Source organism: Paramisgurnus dabryanus, chromosome 12 (genome assembly GCF_030506205.2).
Source record: "Paramisgurnus dabryanus chromosome 12, PD_genome_1.1, whole genome shotgun sequence".
NCBI lineage: Eukaryota > Metazoa > Chordata > Actinopteri > Cypriniformes > Cobitidae > Paramisgurnus > Paramisgurnus dabryanus.
In genome coordinates, this window is record NC_133348.1 from 9,938,714 (window position 1) to 9,952,499 (window position 13,786).

At 36.8% G+C, this 13,786-nt stretch overlaps 1 protein-coding gene across 3 annotated transcripts in view; it reads right to left on the bottom strand.

The window, feature by feature from the left end:
* The window catches only part of col12a1b (collagen, type XII, alpha 1b), an 80,024-nt gene that overhangs the window by 13,349 nt on the left and 52,889 nt on the right, over positions 1–13,786 (bottom strand). For all 3 annotated transcript variants that reach the window (XM_073811371.1, XM_065256561.1, XM_073811372.1), the window contains 12 exons: positions 12,255–12,394; positions 11,926–12,049; positions 11,391–11,534; positions 10,891–11,055; positions 10,734–10,772; positions 10,509–10,647; positions 10,073–10,215; positions 8,888–8,997; positions 3,473–3,631; positions 3,097–3,174; positions 593–679; positions 387–440 (listed from right to left, as the gene is read on the bottom strand). In XM_073811371.1, coding sequence (XP_073667472.1) covers positions 387–440; positions 593–679; positions 3,097–3,174; positions 3,473–3,631; positions 8,888–8,997; positions 10,073–10,215; positions 10,509–10,647; positions 10,734–10,772; positions 10,891–11,055; positions 11,391–11,534; positions 11,926–12,049; positions 12,255–12,394 — 1,382 coding nt within the window. The remainder of the gene's footprint in view (positions 1–386; positions 441–592; positions 680–3,096; positions 3,175–3,472; positions 3,632–8,887; positions 8,998–10,072; positions 10,216–10,508; positions 10,648–10,733; positions 10,773–10,890; positions 11,056–11,390; positions 11,535–11,925; positions 12,050–12,254; positions 12,395–13,786) is intronic.

The window sequence follows — 13,786 nt, forward strand, 5'->3', positions numbered from 1 at the left end:
AACCGGAAGTATTGCCCTATGACAAGCTGCTGCATGTCCGTGTCTGTTTTAAAGATCGCTCTGAATCGGATCTCTATGAAAAGTCCGTCATAAAAATGGAATTATCTCTGCTTTTTGCTCAAAATATGGTGTTTTTGCAAAAACCTACCCATATTCAAAAGATGATTGCAAAAGAACCACTAAAGGTAGGATGAAACGGTTTTTTTTTGTTTGAAAGCAGAGGGTCTGTTCTTTCATTTGGTATATTGTATGTTTATATATTTAAAGAAGAACATTTTCTGGAAGGCATTAAACTTTGGTGAAAATCATGAAAAACGCTGGCGCTGGCTGGCAACTTTTTTTAAAAACGCTGGCGGTGAAAGAGTTAAGTCAAGAGTAGTACTCACAATCGAACCGCTGTCTCCTTTTTCACCTCTTGGTCCTTTGCTTCCAGGTGCACCCTGGGAAAGCAAAACATGTCAAGAGATTACAAACACAACTTCCACCTGTCAATCAATCAGTGTCGAGGAAGCTACTGTGAAACTGAATTTGAATCAAATAATAACAAACATTGCTCAGATATCTTTATAATCGATTTGAGTGATGTACTCACCACTGGCCCCTGAGTGCCCGGAGGTCCTGAGCTGTCTGAGGTGCAGGTGCAGGCATTAGGAAGAGATGGACACTTAGATTCATCTCTCTGAATCACAGCAAAACAAAAAAGATAAGATCAGAAAGAATAAAAATCCTCTGAAATCTATAGATGGATTGGACTTTTATTACAGTAAGAAATATATGAGGTGAAAGGCATTTAAAGGGAATTAAAATCTGTTTAGTGTTTTAATCAGTAAAGAATCAGTAAAATGGACTAAAAGCAGAAGACTGAAGGATCTGAGTTAATGTGAAGTGTTTCAAGACTATTAAAGAGACGACTATGAGCTAAATAATCGATTATGAAAGAAAATTAAAGTGGAGTTTTACTAAAGCTTTCACAAAGAAGCAGGATATTATGATTCTGTTAACATCTACTTCACTAATACTGATGTTATTAGAAGTTAGTTCAATGTGGCAGTTAACCAGAAGTTAGTTCAAGAAGGTTTTGATCTTCATGTTATCAATCAGTCATAGATTGAACAGTCTGCATATTTATATTTAAATGCGATGATGATTGACAGAGGAACAATCCCTTACAAAAATTATTTTGTGTTAACCATTCACTGTAAAAAAGTTAAAATAACTTTGTTTTACAAGTCAATTCAACATAATATTTTAAGTTTTGACCTGTGAATAGTTGACATATAAAAACAAGTTGAAGTTGCTTAACTTATATTTTTATGCTACTTTAACTTAAAAAATTATGTTAATTTGACAAAAATGCTGCATGTTTTTACAGTGTGGTTGTACAACAGTAGTTGTAGTTAAACCATGGTTAATTTTGGTTCAGGATGGCAACGTTCTGTTGTCTGGCGTGGTTTCCATTCACTGCTTTGAATGAAATATTACTGCGCGTATTGACATGGGTACAGAAAATATGTTGTGTGAAATCGGCCTTATGTTCTGCAATTATATTAAACCACTGTCTTGGCTTGCAGTGTTGTTATCTCCATGACTTTTTGGGTTTAACCATAACATTGCGGCACTCATGAAGTGTTTCTAGTTTGTGGTGTTGTTAAAGTAAAAAGGTGTTGGTTGCAATATTTTAAGGTAAATCATTTGGATTTATTTGGTTTATTATGAGCTTTCTCTTATTCGCTGTGGTAAATAAACGCTCGTACCTCTGTGATTTCCTGCACTGTGCATACAAAAGTCATTTTCTCCATCTAGGATTTTTTTTTCAAAAGAGAGACCTGTCATGTTTTGATGAATGTTGAAATACTTCATCAACAACTAGCTGTTCAGTTTTGTACACACTACACAGCGTTTCGGGGTAAAAGCGGTTAATTTGGTAATAGATTGCGGTTTTCACTCGTGTAAATGACTGAACTGTGTGTGTACAGAGCAGGATTAAACACTAAAAAGTGAAGTGACAACCGAATTTAGCTCGAGTGTGTATGGGGCCAGAATGAAGTCGGACTTGAATGTCAATTATCTGTAAACTTTAAAGCATGGAGGCTGAAGGTCCAGCTCTTCATGTAACCCAATGGTAATTTAAAAATATCTCGTTCCCTAAATCACATTGACACGATACAGTATTATTTTATTGCATTACTATAGGGAAGATTTATGAGAGAGTGTACTGTCTGTGGTATTAAAGAGAGATTATCAGCCATAAAGAAAAGTCTTACAAAGGTGGAGCAAACAATTGTAATGAAGGATTATTAAAACAACATTAATAGTCTTGGAAATAACATGCACCGATAAATCATTATGCAATAAAGGGTTTATTTTGTGTTGATTTAGGGTTTTGCTAAAGCAAAGTATTATTTTCTTCCAGACACCATGTCTTTGATGACTTATAAACTTCATCAGTTTGGACATATTGATGTCTCTCTATGGCTTTGGGTGTGTGGGCAGAAGACTCGGTTATAAACACTAAATGTGTTTTGACTGACTAAAATCCCATGAGTACATTCAAAGACTTTAATTATTTGCTTATGGAGACTAAATAAATAAAAGAAAGTCTTTGAGAACACAGCTGCCTTGATGGTTTGACTCAGTACATGCAGTTTTTTTCCAGTCGTGGGAATGTTCGCTGTATTGAAAACACAAAGTAAACCTCTGACTGTCGCACTATTGCGTCTTTTTAAAATCGAGAAGTATAAAAAGTGCAATGGGCGATCAAATAGAGGAAGTGAGCTAACAACAGCTAATTGTTTGTTAAGCACATTACATGTCTTGTTTAAATGTGGTCAACAGAGATGCATTGAAAACATCTGGATCAGAAGTGTACTGACACATTATTTGTAGATGTTGGAGTTAAACATGTACACATTCATTGAAAGTGACCGTGTACCGACCTCTGGAGAAACTCTGAAGGGTCGAGCATCTCCCTTTAAGCAACACTGATGAAAGACGTGGTGTGAACCTTAAATCCACAGGTCACCCCTACTTGAAATGTAACCCAATGTTTGTGCTTTTAACACTGATCTCTAGATCTTTCTTTAAGTAATTTCTTACCATTGAAGGAAGGTCACAACATCTGTCTCTGCTGGTCCAGCCGAGACTGCACACAATGTCAAACATCTGGAGCTGGAACTGATGACCAGAGAGAAAACGGATGTTACACATGTTTTTCATAAATGCTTTGCATTTTCAAACAATACGGGACTCAGGCGCCTAGTAAAAGGATCCAGGCTAAAAAGAGCAAAGCATTTAGCTCTCAAAGCAATGTAATGCATGTTTTGATAGTTAAATACAAACAAATCTCTGTTGTTTGGAAATATCTGTGATAATGTGATAAAGCCCCACCCTTTGTGAAATACTCATTGGTCCACTTAACTGTACATCAAATATTATCTAATGGATTAAATTCATTTCATTAATTTGAACTCACTGTTGCCGATTCCCCTTTAGCTCCAATAGATTTGGACATTTTGCCGAGCGTTTGATATCCATCCGTCGATGTGTTTCCTCTTGGTTTCATCTCTTTCTCAGCCACTTCCTGGCAGTCCACATTTAGTTTAACACTCTTGGGAGACACCAGGATGTGAAGCTGAAAAAAATAAAGATGGTTTAATGTTTTAGTAATGTATAACCAGGGTGTGATTTGCTGGGGGATGGGGAGGATTTTCCCCCCTCTGCTCTTTATATCCCGATCCCGATTAATCATTTTTTATACCCGCTGGGGACCAAATTGATACCCCATGATTATTGGTCATCAAACAGCAATATAAACTGCCAATAATATAGATAATTTAATATAAGTAAAACTGCTATCACGCAATATTGCAAACACAATAAAATCATGAATAAAAAGTATTAACTTCGAATTCAAGGACTTTCCAGGTCCAAAACCCTCAAATTAAAGGACTAAAGTGGGGACACATTTTAAGTGAGAGCAAGGTTACATCGTGTTACCTTTAAAGATACATTGTTACAGCTCCCTTTTGAGGGAACTCACGCTGCATCACTGCAGTGACACTTTGGGGATGCCTCCAGGTGTGTCTGAATGTGTATATCAAATTCAACCAACAGTGAGGCTTAATGACAAAGACAGGGTGACGCGGGAGCCAGGAAGTATATCGCTATCTGAAATATTGCCAAAGACGGCATTACAGGGACGCAGGAAGTATGGCAAGGGAGACGCAGCGTCTCGTTCCCTTCTCAGGGAACAACAGTTACATATTTAACGTGAGATGTTTTCATGGAAATCAAACAAAACTATGCAAAGCAAACAGTTAAGTACATGTGCTTAAAACGTCTACACTACACGGGGAATAATATGGATTTTTATTCCAGAAAATGTCTTGCATGAAATGGATTCAAGCACGTTCAATGACCTGTATCTATGTACTGTATGTATATTTTCACAAACTTCTCAGAGCTTCTCCGCTCCTGTGAGGTTACGTCATGATTCTTTTTTAATCGTTGGCCGGATTTTCTTAATGTCGACAAGCACCAATAGTCTATTTTAGGGCAAAAACAGCCAAATAATAAATAAAAAAAGGATTCCAAGCAGTATCTCATCGTATTTTACAGGGATGTCACAAAACAAATCCAAGAAATATTACCATTGAGAATGAGAAAGCAGAAACTATGATCGAGGGGAACTCCCAGGATGACACAGGAAAACAAAAAAGAGGTCAAAAGTCCATCATCAAACAGACTTTTTCCCTACCCTATATATGTCTACTTAGACAAGATTTCAGACTATTTATTGTTATATGTTCAAATATTAAACCTCACTACTCAACCTCAAAAAGTGCTCTAGTGACAGATCTTAAAGCTCATGGGATTTTTCATACCTTACCTACCGCTCGAGTAGAACTGCTTACATTTCTATACATATTACAAGAAATAACTTAAAACCCTGAATAATCAATATTAGCCAATGGTTTATAATTTATTTTCATAAATAAAAACATACCCTCTCTGATATTTTCACAAATGGCACCCTGTGTATACCCATTAAACATTAGACATCTGATGGACATGCAGATCATGTCTATATTGCGTCCGGCAGTCCAGGACCAATTCTGGACATCTACACAACGTGCAAACTAGGTCTGCTATTTGAACGTCTAACCATGACCCCACTTGGATGTCAATATGAAGTTCAACATTTAAACATCTGACCAGGTAACTTTTTTAAGTCTAAAGGGGTCACACACCGGACACGCAGCTCAGCGCCGGGCAGCATCTAAGACACCTTGGAGGTATTGTAAGCTGGAAGTGCACATTAAATAGGGCGAGCTTAGTCAGATAGCGTATACTTCAAAATGAAAAATATACGTTAGCAGCCAATGTTAATCCTTAATGAATTAGGACAAATATGACGTTATTTAATGTTAAACTATGTAAGTGGCGCTGTGTGGCGCGACAGGGATTTGAGCAACTTCCTGTGTCGTAGCTGGGCACCGTGGACAGGTGCCACTTGGCGGCAGCAGTGTGCGTATACTCATAGAAAACAAGATGATACATTTTTTTAGAACGGCGCGGCGCTGAGCTGCGCGTCCGGTGTGCAACCCCCTTAAGACATCAAATTGACATTAAATGCTGTAATTAAGGTGTTGGTCAGATGATAACTGGTGACTACTTACATGACTTAATCTTAATGAATGTTAACTGCTTTCACCTGTTGCTGAATTTGTGTGCATCACTCTCCCTGAGGAAGGGATTGGCTGAAACGCATTGGAGAGTTTATAAAGGCTACCTTTTGTATGTAGCCATCTAAAATAATAAAGACTTTCTCATTTAAAAGAATGCCATGGTCTTTCTAAGTTTTGCTTGATAAACTAAGATTAACCTTAAACCCAAGAGCACCTTGACCTCATATTCTTTCCCGATGTGCTCTCTTTCATTTGCCTTTGTATGAATATAGCTTATTTGTGATTATTAAGTATGCCATCTTCTGAAATGGGACTACAGTTATGCACAGAGCCTAGAAAAGGTATAAAAATTTCTACAATTTAAATTTAATGTAGAAAAGATGTCCACTATGACCGCATTTGAACTACAATTAGCCTGGAGATCCAGTGAAAGTTAATACTGGACGTTTGGTAGACGCTGGAAAAAAGATGTCGCCTGGTGACACAATCTGCACCTTTAGGAGACAAAAATTGGGCGTGCAAAATACATTGTTCATTATCAAACCCATCCTGATATCCTCGAGGAGCCAATAACAGTCAAGCTAATTGTAAAATATTTTTTAGAAGAGAATTGGGGAATAATCAAGTACAATGAGCCTGTAAAATCTCCCACGCAACATATTTGTTTGTCATGGGGCATGGAGATGAATTCACAAATGTGTTTCAGACAATGCTAATGAGGCTCAATGATGCTAAAACAACACAGAGATTTTTTCAGTATTCCCTGATAGTGATTCCAGATGCGGTCTCAGAATCTCACAGAAGAGAAAAGTTTTAAGTGTGGATCAGAAACGCATTTGTGGTTAAAGGACAGAAAAGATTATCATCTGATAGACCACAATGAATTGGTCAGTATCTATAAACAGGCCTGAGATACATCGTTGTTTCTGCAAAATCCAAGTAAACAAGAGATCAATTGACATGATATTCATTAGAATGATGAACTGGTTGGATTGGAAACAGACCAGCATCATCAAAGGTGTTGATATGAACCAAATACGACATTACGAGATGTTCACCTGACTCATAAAGAACAAACTTCTAACGCAAGCCTTCAGGTATTGTCTACATTGCCAAAACCTGCCCACATCTCCAGAAAGTCTGCACCTTTGTTTTTAAAAGAAAGACATCCAAAATAAATAGACTTTGAATAAAGGTGTTTTGTTGTTTTAAGCATACTGTAAACATCTAACATGATCAGAATATAATACCGTACAGTTTTGTCTGTGGATATTTCACCACAATTGTCACAAATTATCCAAAACACTTTTTGTAAACTTTTGTTAAACTTATGCATATGTTTTTTTTTTACTTTCTGCTTATACAATCAGATCAGATCATCTGTAGACTGTTATAAACTGTTTTTATTATTATATAAAGTGTTGTTGGAAATGATTAAATTCCTTTAATTTCTCTATTTTGAAATGATTATTGGCAGCTGTCTCTTTTAAACTGACACCTGTTGATGTTCAGGCACAGATGATTTCTTACAGATTTTCTTTAAACTTCATTCCAATACCTCAAAATATTGGGCGATATCTGTGAAAATCCTCATACATCTGTGCGAGACTCACTGACACACGCATCTCATTTCAGCTTGATCTGAAGGGCAAAAATCCTCTGAATTTAAATTCTATCACTGTCATGTAGTGCTAGGATTTGGCCAAAAATTAAATCTAGATTTTTTTGAAACATTTGACTGATTTACGATTCAATTTTGTTTTTTACTATTCAACTAGTAAAAACATAACTACAACAATACTGCAGTAACTTCTCTTTCCAATAACATTCAAGATGCAGGGTTTCTCGCAGCACTTTGCAGTTCAGGCGGCCCACCTAAGCTGGAAAACCTTACCGCCTTAACTAGGTCGTCCAAAAAAACAAAAACTTTATTTATGTGCATTATTTGCATGGTACAGTTGTTACACTCTTTTAAGATAATGTAATTAATAGTGGGAAATAATTCGTTTTTACAATCTTTGCACTATCTATCTAACTTCCATTTAAATCTCCATTAAATTAATATTGCTTCAAAATGTAAATTTGAATTAATCAAAAAAATCTGTAAAATCGGCCAGTTATTGCAAGCCCAAACCATGTATGACTTTCATTTTAGTGTACAGAAGAAGAAATTCGAATGGAATTTTATTTATAATGGACCATCCACTGCAAAAAGGAAAAAGCAGCATAAAAACTCTAATCCAAGACAATCTAAATCATGTTTATATATCTAGAACAAAAAGACATCTGCATGAGCACATAACCTCTTGTTTTTTTAAAAACACATTGCTGTTCAAGTATTATTTCTTTCTTTCCAGAGGAAATCTGTAGTAAAATGCTTGAAAGATTCCTTATGCCCAAAGACTAAATCATAATACTTAAAAGACTTTCACTTGCATACCAATGAAGCTCTCTGTTTTGTTTAACATGAAACACAAGAACAGTATATCATTACAAAGAGGAACAATATATATACATCATACACCTCTGTGGTAAATAAATGCGCCTGATGCCATGTGTGCACAACTAAAGACTTCCTCCTACAGATTCAGACTGACAGATCTCACCGCAGGGTTTGATCGAAGGAATCTCAGAGGCCAAACCACAACAAACAAGCCACCACACCTCCCATTCAAACCACAAGAATTTACCCTGTGGTCGACTTTGACAGACACCCACCAGGATCCAGGCCAGATAAAGAGAAACCCAACGAAGTTAGATAATAAAAGAAAAGAAGATCTTCATCTGATCCTCTTTCTGATGTCATTGTTCAACACAAGAATCTATGATCTGATATTTTCCAATTTCGTCTGCCAGAGAAAAGTTTTTACAGGACTTATAGATTCTTGTGTTATTGATTTTGTAAGACACACCCTGACTTCTTACTTTGCTGTTTAATGGACTGTATTAGAGTTAATGTGAGGTGATCTCAGCTTCAGCTCCCTGAAACAATGAATGGCCCTCAAGAGTCCAAAATACTTGCAATACTTGCAGATCCAGCAATAATACTGTGAGTCAGGGCTTCTTGACCTCAGGTCTGGTGTGAGCTGTGTAAACTTTTACAGCATCTTCTCCATAAAACCCATGCTGTTTTATTGTCACCCATGTATGACATCAACCCATTTCAAACACATGGACGTGGACAGAAAAAAGAAGTTTACCTTATGGAAGCTTCCATGGAAGATCTTCTTCACTTGATCATTTTTGAACGTCGCACGTTGGATCTCTCCGGTTGTGTCCTTATTGTAAAACGACACGGATTGGGCAGAAGCTAAACAAATAAAAAGGTAGAAAGACAGAATGTCATTGCTATTCAAATATTTATATAATAAAGATGTATGGGCCATTTCACCAAATCAGTGACATTTCTGTCCGCAGGACATTAGATGTATAAAAAGCACAAGAAAACTAACACTAAAATACATTTTATTATTAAGCAAAGTGACCTGCATGTAAATCTAACACCAAATGTAAAATATATAATTTAAACCATTAATAAAAAATTACACAGAACACTGAAAAACAACATTTTTGTCCCTCCTTGCTCTCCATCCCCATACTTTACCTTTAAATATAAAGCATACAATTCTTCAGATATTTTTATTTTTTGCATTTTTGTTTGGCTCCATATATCATCTTTGCTTTAAATATTTTTTACCATTGAAAGTCGTAATATTTTAGATAAAATCCACATTTTTATTTTAGTTAATCCTATTACCCAACATGTTCCCCTTCTGAAAATCTAGAAACTTTTTAAGTTTAAAAGTCAATTTTCTCATTTTCTTTTCTGTATATTTTATAATATTGATGCTATGACAGTGAATGTCAATCTTTATAAATATATACAATATATTATTACTTTGATGTTGTTGCTTTATTATAAAATAAATTAAAATTGGTAGAATTTGCTCAATGTCTTCATGCTATTAGTAAATATTTAATGCAGCTTTATTTCATGTACTTACTAAATCTATGCTAAAAACTCAGTCCTGTCAACAAAATGCCTCTATCAAAAATGAGTGCATGATTTTTGAAAAACACTTTGGAAAAGGGAGTTGTTGCAGAGTACCAAAACAAACTTGTAGCCAATCAGCAGTAAGGGGTGTGTCTACTAACCAACATTGTTGCCTGGGTTGGGTATGTGTGGGGAGAGTCTATCACATGAAGGTCCAGATCTATTGCGGTATGGGTGTGTTTGTTTAGGTGATTTCAAAAATAAACATTGGCTTTAAGAGATCATGCACTCCGCCTTTAAGAAACCACGGTAAAAAATAAAGTAGTTACCAAAGTAAACATTGTGGTGCACGGTTCCAATCTTAGATTATAATCGTTTGAATAAGACTTACGATCAATAGTGACACCAGTCTCAGGTTTGTAGTTTTTATCTGACACCTGCCAGACATCGAAAGCCTCTGTGGGTGAGTCGGGCAACAGACGAAGCGTTAGGATGATGGTATACGTGTAGGGCAGACCATCGGGATGAATATAACTGAAAAATCCAAATGAATAACATTAGTCATATCCAGAAGGATTAAAGCTCATCTTCTTCCTGCAAACATCAGCACCGGCCTTCACAAACGACAGGACTGATGTGATCCAGTATTTCTTCAGGGATCTGTCTGGTATCATCATTAGGAAGTGTGTGGGAGAAACCTGGCTTCTATAGAGTTTTACAAGCTTTACATGTTAACAGGACAACCACCAAACTCAAGCATACTGCCAATGTCAGACTAGAACTGATGGAGATATCAGAAGAAAATGTCTGATGAAGATTGGACTCACGATGAAGGCTGGGTCAGGAGAGCGTTCTTGTGCAGCCTGTAGGCGGTGTAACTGTTGAAAGAACCGGGCTCCATAGAGACACCCTTGGTGCTAGCGTACATCTTCTCAGTCAGATTGAAAGCCTCCAGCATTCTGAATCCTGTGAAAACAGACAGATGCATGTCAGTAGTGTGCATATATTTACACAGAGAGATTCATTTATACATGCATGTATCACGGGCCTACCTGGAGATGTGAATCCATTTACATAGATCAAAGGGCAAGCTGGAAAAACAGAGTAAAATTAACCACAGGCCTGAACATTGATGCTCCATTTGATGAAGAACAATAAAGATCTGAGTTATGTGGATAAAACATCAGATGCCATCAAACTTTAACTCACAGGATGTTGCAGTTTCACAAAGGAAAGTGACCAGGTTGTCCTGGATGGTGGAGAAGGCGTCAAAGTCGTCCACCACAAAGACGTGACGTTCGCTCGGTTTGCTGGCAATGTGCTGCAGCTCAACGAAATCAACATCGGCCACACCGATCACAAAGACGCTGTAACCTGAAACGAAACATTTTCAGTGAGGACATTTATTATACTGTAAAGATGCCAAACTCCACATGGTACTTTTAACCAAAAGCTTCTGTCATAATTTAGTTTTTGCCAATTTTCCAAATTCCAAAATCTGTTTGTATTCAATTAAATCAAACCCGCTAGTCTCTCTGCCATCAGCATTGTCCTAAAACTTTGACTATTCATTTAGTTATTGAAAACAAATGTGATATGCACATTTGCAATAGTGCTGTGTAAGTTGCAGACCTGTAGCATTACTAAGTGCTGGTTACGCAATTTAATCGATCAGCAGGTTTTGTGGATGTGAATGATTTTGGCCGTACCAGCGTGTTGTAGTTTGGCAGCATTCTTCTTCACTTCATCCTGAGAGCGTCCATCTGTTACAGCAACCACAACCTTGGGTACATTTCGTCTCATTCCGCTATCTATAGTGAAGACTTTCTCGTACACGTGCTTCAGAGCCACACCTGAGCAACAAACAAACAATAAAACGTGTGTTTAAAGAGTTTAAAGAGTTCATACACAGGAACATAATGTAGCTCAGTGGTAGAGCATTGTGTTAGCAACGCAAAATGTTATGGTTTCAAGCCCAGGGAATACACAAGCTGATTAAAAGACCTCATATACCATATAGGGTTCTTGCTTTACTGGCTTCTTTAAAGCACCAGTACATAGTTTTCTTAAAAAGTTATAAAATCTTTCTTTTCTGGTCTAAATTAAATCTTGTTTTTGAGAAGTGAAGCTTTTCATAATTCCAGAAGGTTCAGTAGTCATTGCTAACTGACATCTGCATTATTCAACATGGAATAAAAACGGATGGGGAATTGAAATGGAAATTTATGTGTATATAAATCTTACCCGTTTTAGTGTTTCCTCCTCTGTATCGGATGAGTTTAAGAGCGGAAAGCGCAATGCCCTTATCATCATATGAGTTGAGGTTAAACTCTGTCTTTGAACTGTCGCTGTACTGCACGAATGAGATCTGTTAAAAAAAGAAAGATTTCATATCAACCGGCAGAATAATGGCATATATTTGAAATATGATTTAACTCTATATTGTTCACTTAGATCTTGGCATTTCCTAATAAAAAGATGTCATATGATTTGAGGAATTATTTATATTTAATATTGCAGGATGAAGTTATGCAGCAAGAATAACTTGAGTTGGCCTTGGTGAAGCGAGTTACCTGCATTCCTGATGGGCCGATGACGTCAAACGCTCCGACGACACTAAACACAAACTGTACTACTTTACTGAAGCTGTCATCTCCAATACTCCACGATCCATCGATGAGGAAAACCACATCTGCTTTGGCCCCTTTACAAACTAAAAGAAAGAAAAACAACTCTTTAAACGGCTTCCTCAGATATCTTTCACTTTTAATCAACTGAATCATTACAGAAGAGAGGAGTCATCATTAAGCTTTATATTGTGATTACTCTTGATCCAACAGTTTGGTGAAATTAAACAAGATTGAAACACAGAAGAGTGATTTAATGTTAATAATTGAACTTTCAATCAAAGAAATAATTTTATTATGAGCCAACTGCATCCGTCTCACCACAACAATGTTCTCAGCTTTGTGAAAAATATCTTTACTAAATGAAAATCTCAACACTTGAAGCCAGCTGACTTCTGTGGAGTGGAAATTGGCTCTTGTGAAATAAACAGGAATTGAGGACGGTCCAGACGCAATTTTTTATCGTTTTCAGGAATTAAAGATGAAAGAAACTGATACTCATATTTCTTTGATTAAAACCAATATCAAAGAGCTCAAATCTAAAACATGTTGGCATTGCATGCAGCCATAAAAATTCTGACACTTTCTTAATTGCAATCTTGTGATTAACTATAGTTTATATATTGTCCAAACAAATGAGGGATGTCTTGGTCTTGCAAAACTCACAGCTATGACTCTGTGGCTATTTGCCATTGCATTGCAAAGCAGTTGTTTTAACCAGTCCCTCCAGAAAAACACGATTATGCGATCGCATGATTCAGCGCAAAATCAGCCAAAGTCCGCATATTTATGCGGGGGGGGCACATTTTTTTAAATACGCTGCACTTGCGAAGCATAAATTGCAGATTTCTGTGCGCAAAATATGAGGGGCTTGCATGATTTTATAAACCCCGCATTTTCATTACATAAATCACATATATCTTAGCAGAAAGTTGAAGATGTAGCATTTACTTCCGCAAGCGCAGTCACGTCCCCTGTTGCCATGGGAACGTTATAAAGTGATGTGATTATGTGACGTAATCATTATGGAAAAGCTGCAAAAGCTGCAAACAGTCTTTGCAAGTTCCCGCAGTTTTTGCAAGTTCCCGCAATTTCATTGCATAAAATTAAAAAAAATCCATCGCATTTTTTAAGAAAACGTGCCGCAAGATCAAGGATTTTTGACCGCAACAATAACAAAAAAACTTGTTTTTCTGGAAGGACTGTTAAACATTACGACTCACATAAAAGAGTAAGTGGACTAACCAACATTTATTGGTGTTTTTCATAACTTATATTTTTACATGTAGAATAAAACAGAAAAAACAATTGCTAACTGTGGGTTTACATCAGATGCGAGTTCACTGATTTGCGCGAGTAGATTACATACAAAGTCAATGCAAAGACGTGATGAGACGCTTCCTTGTGTGGGACGATGAAAATGACGCAATATGGGTGGCGCGTTTGCCGCGAAAACACGTGCTGTTCACCTCAAACGC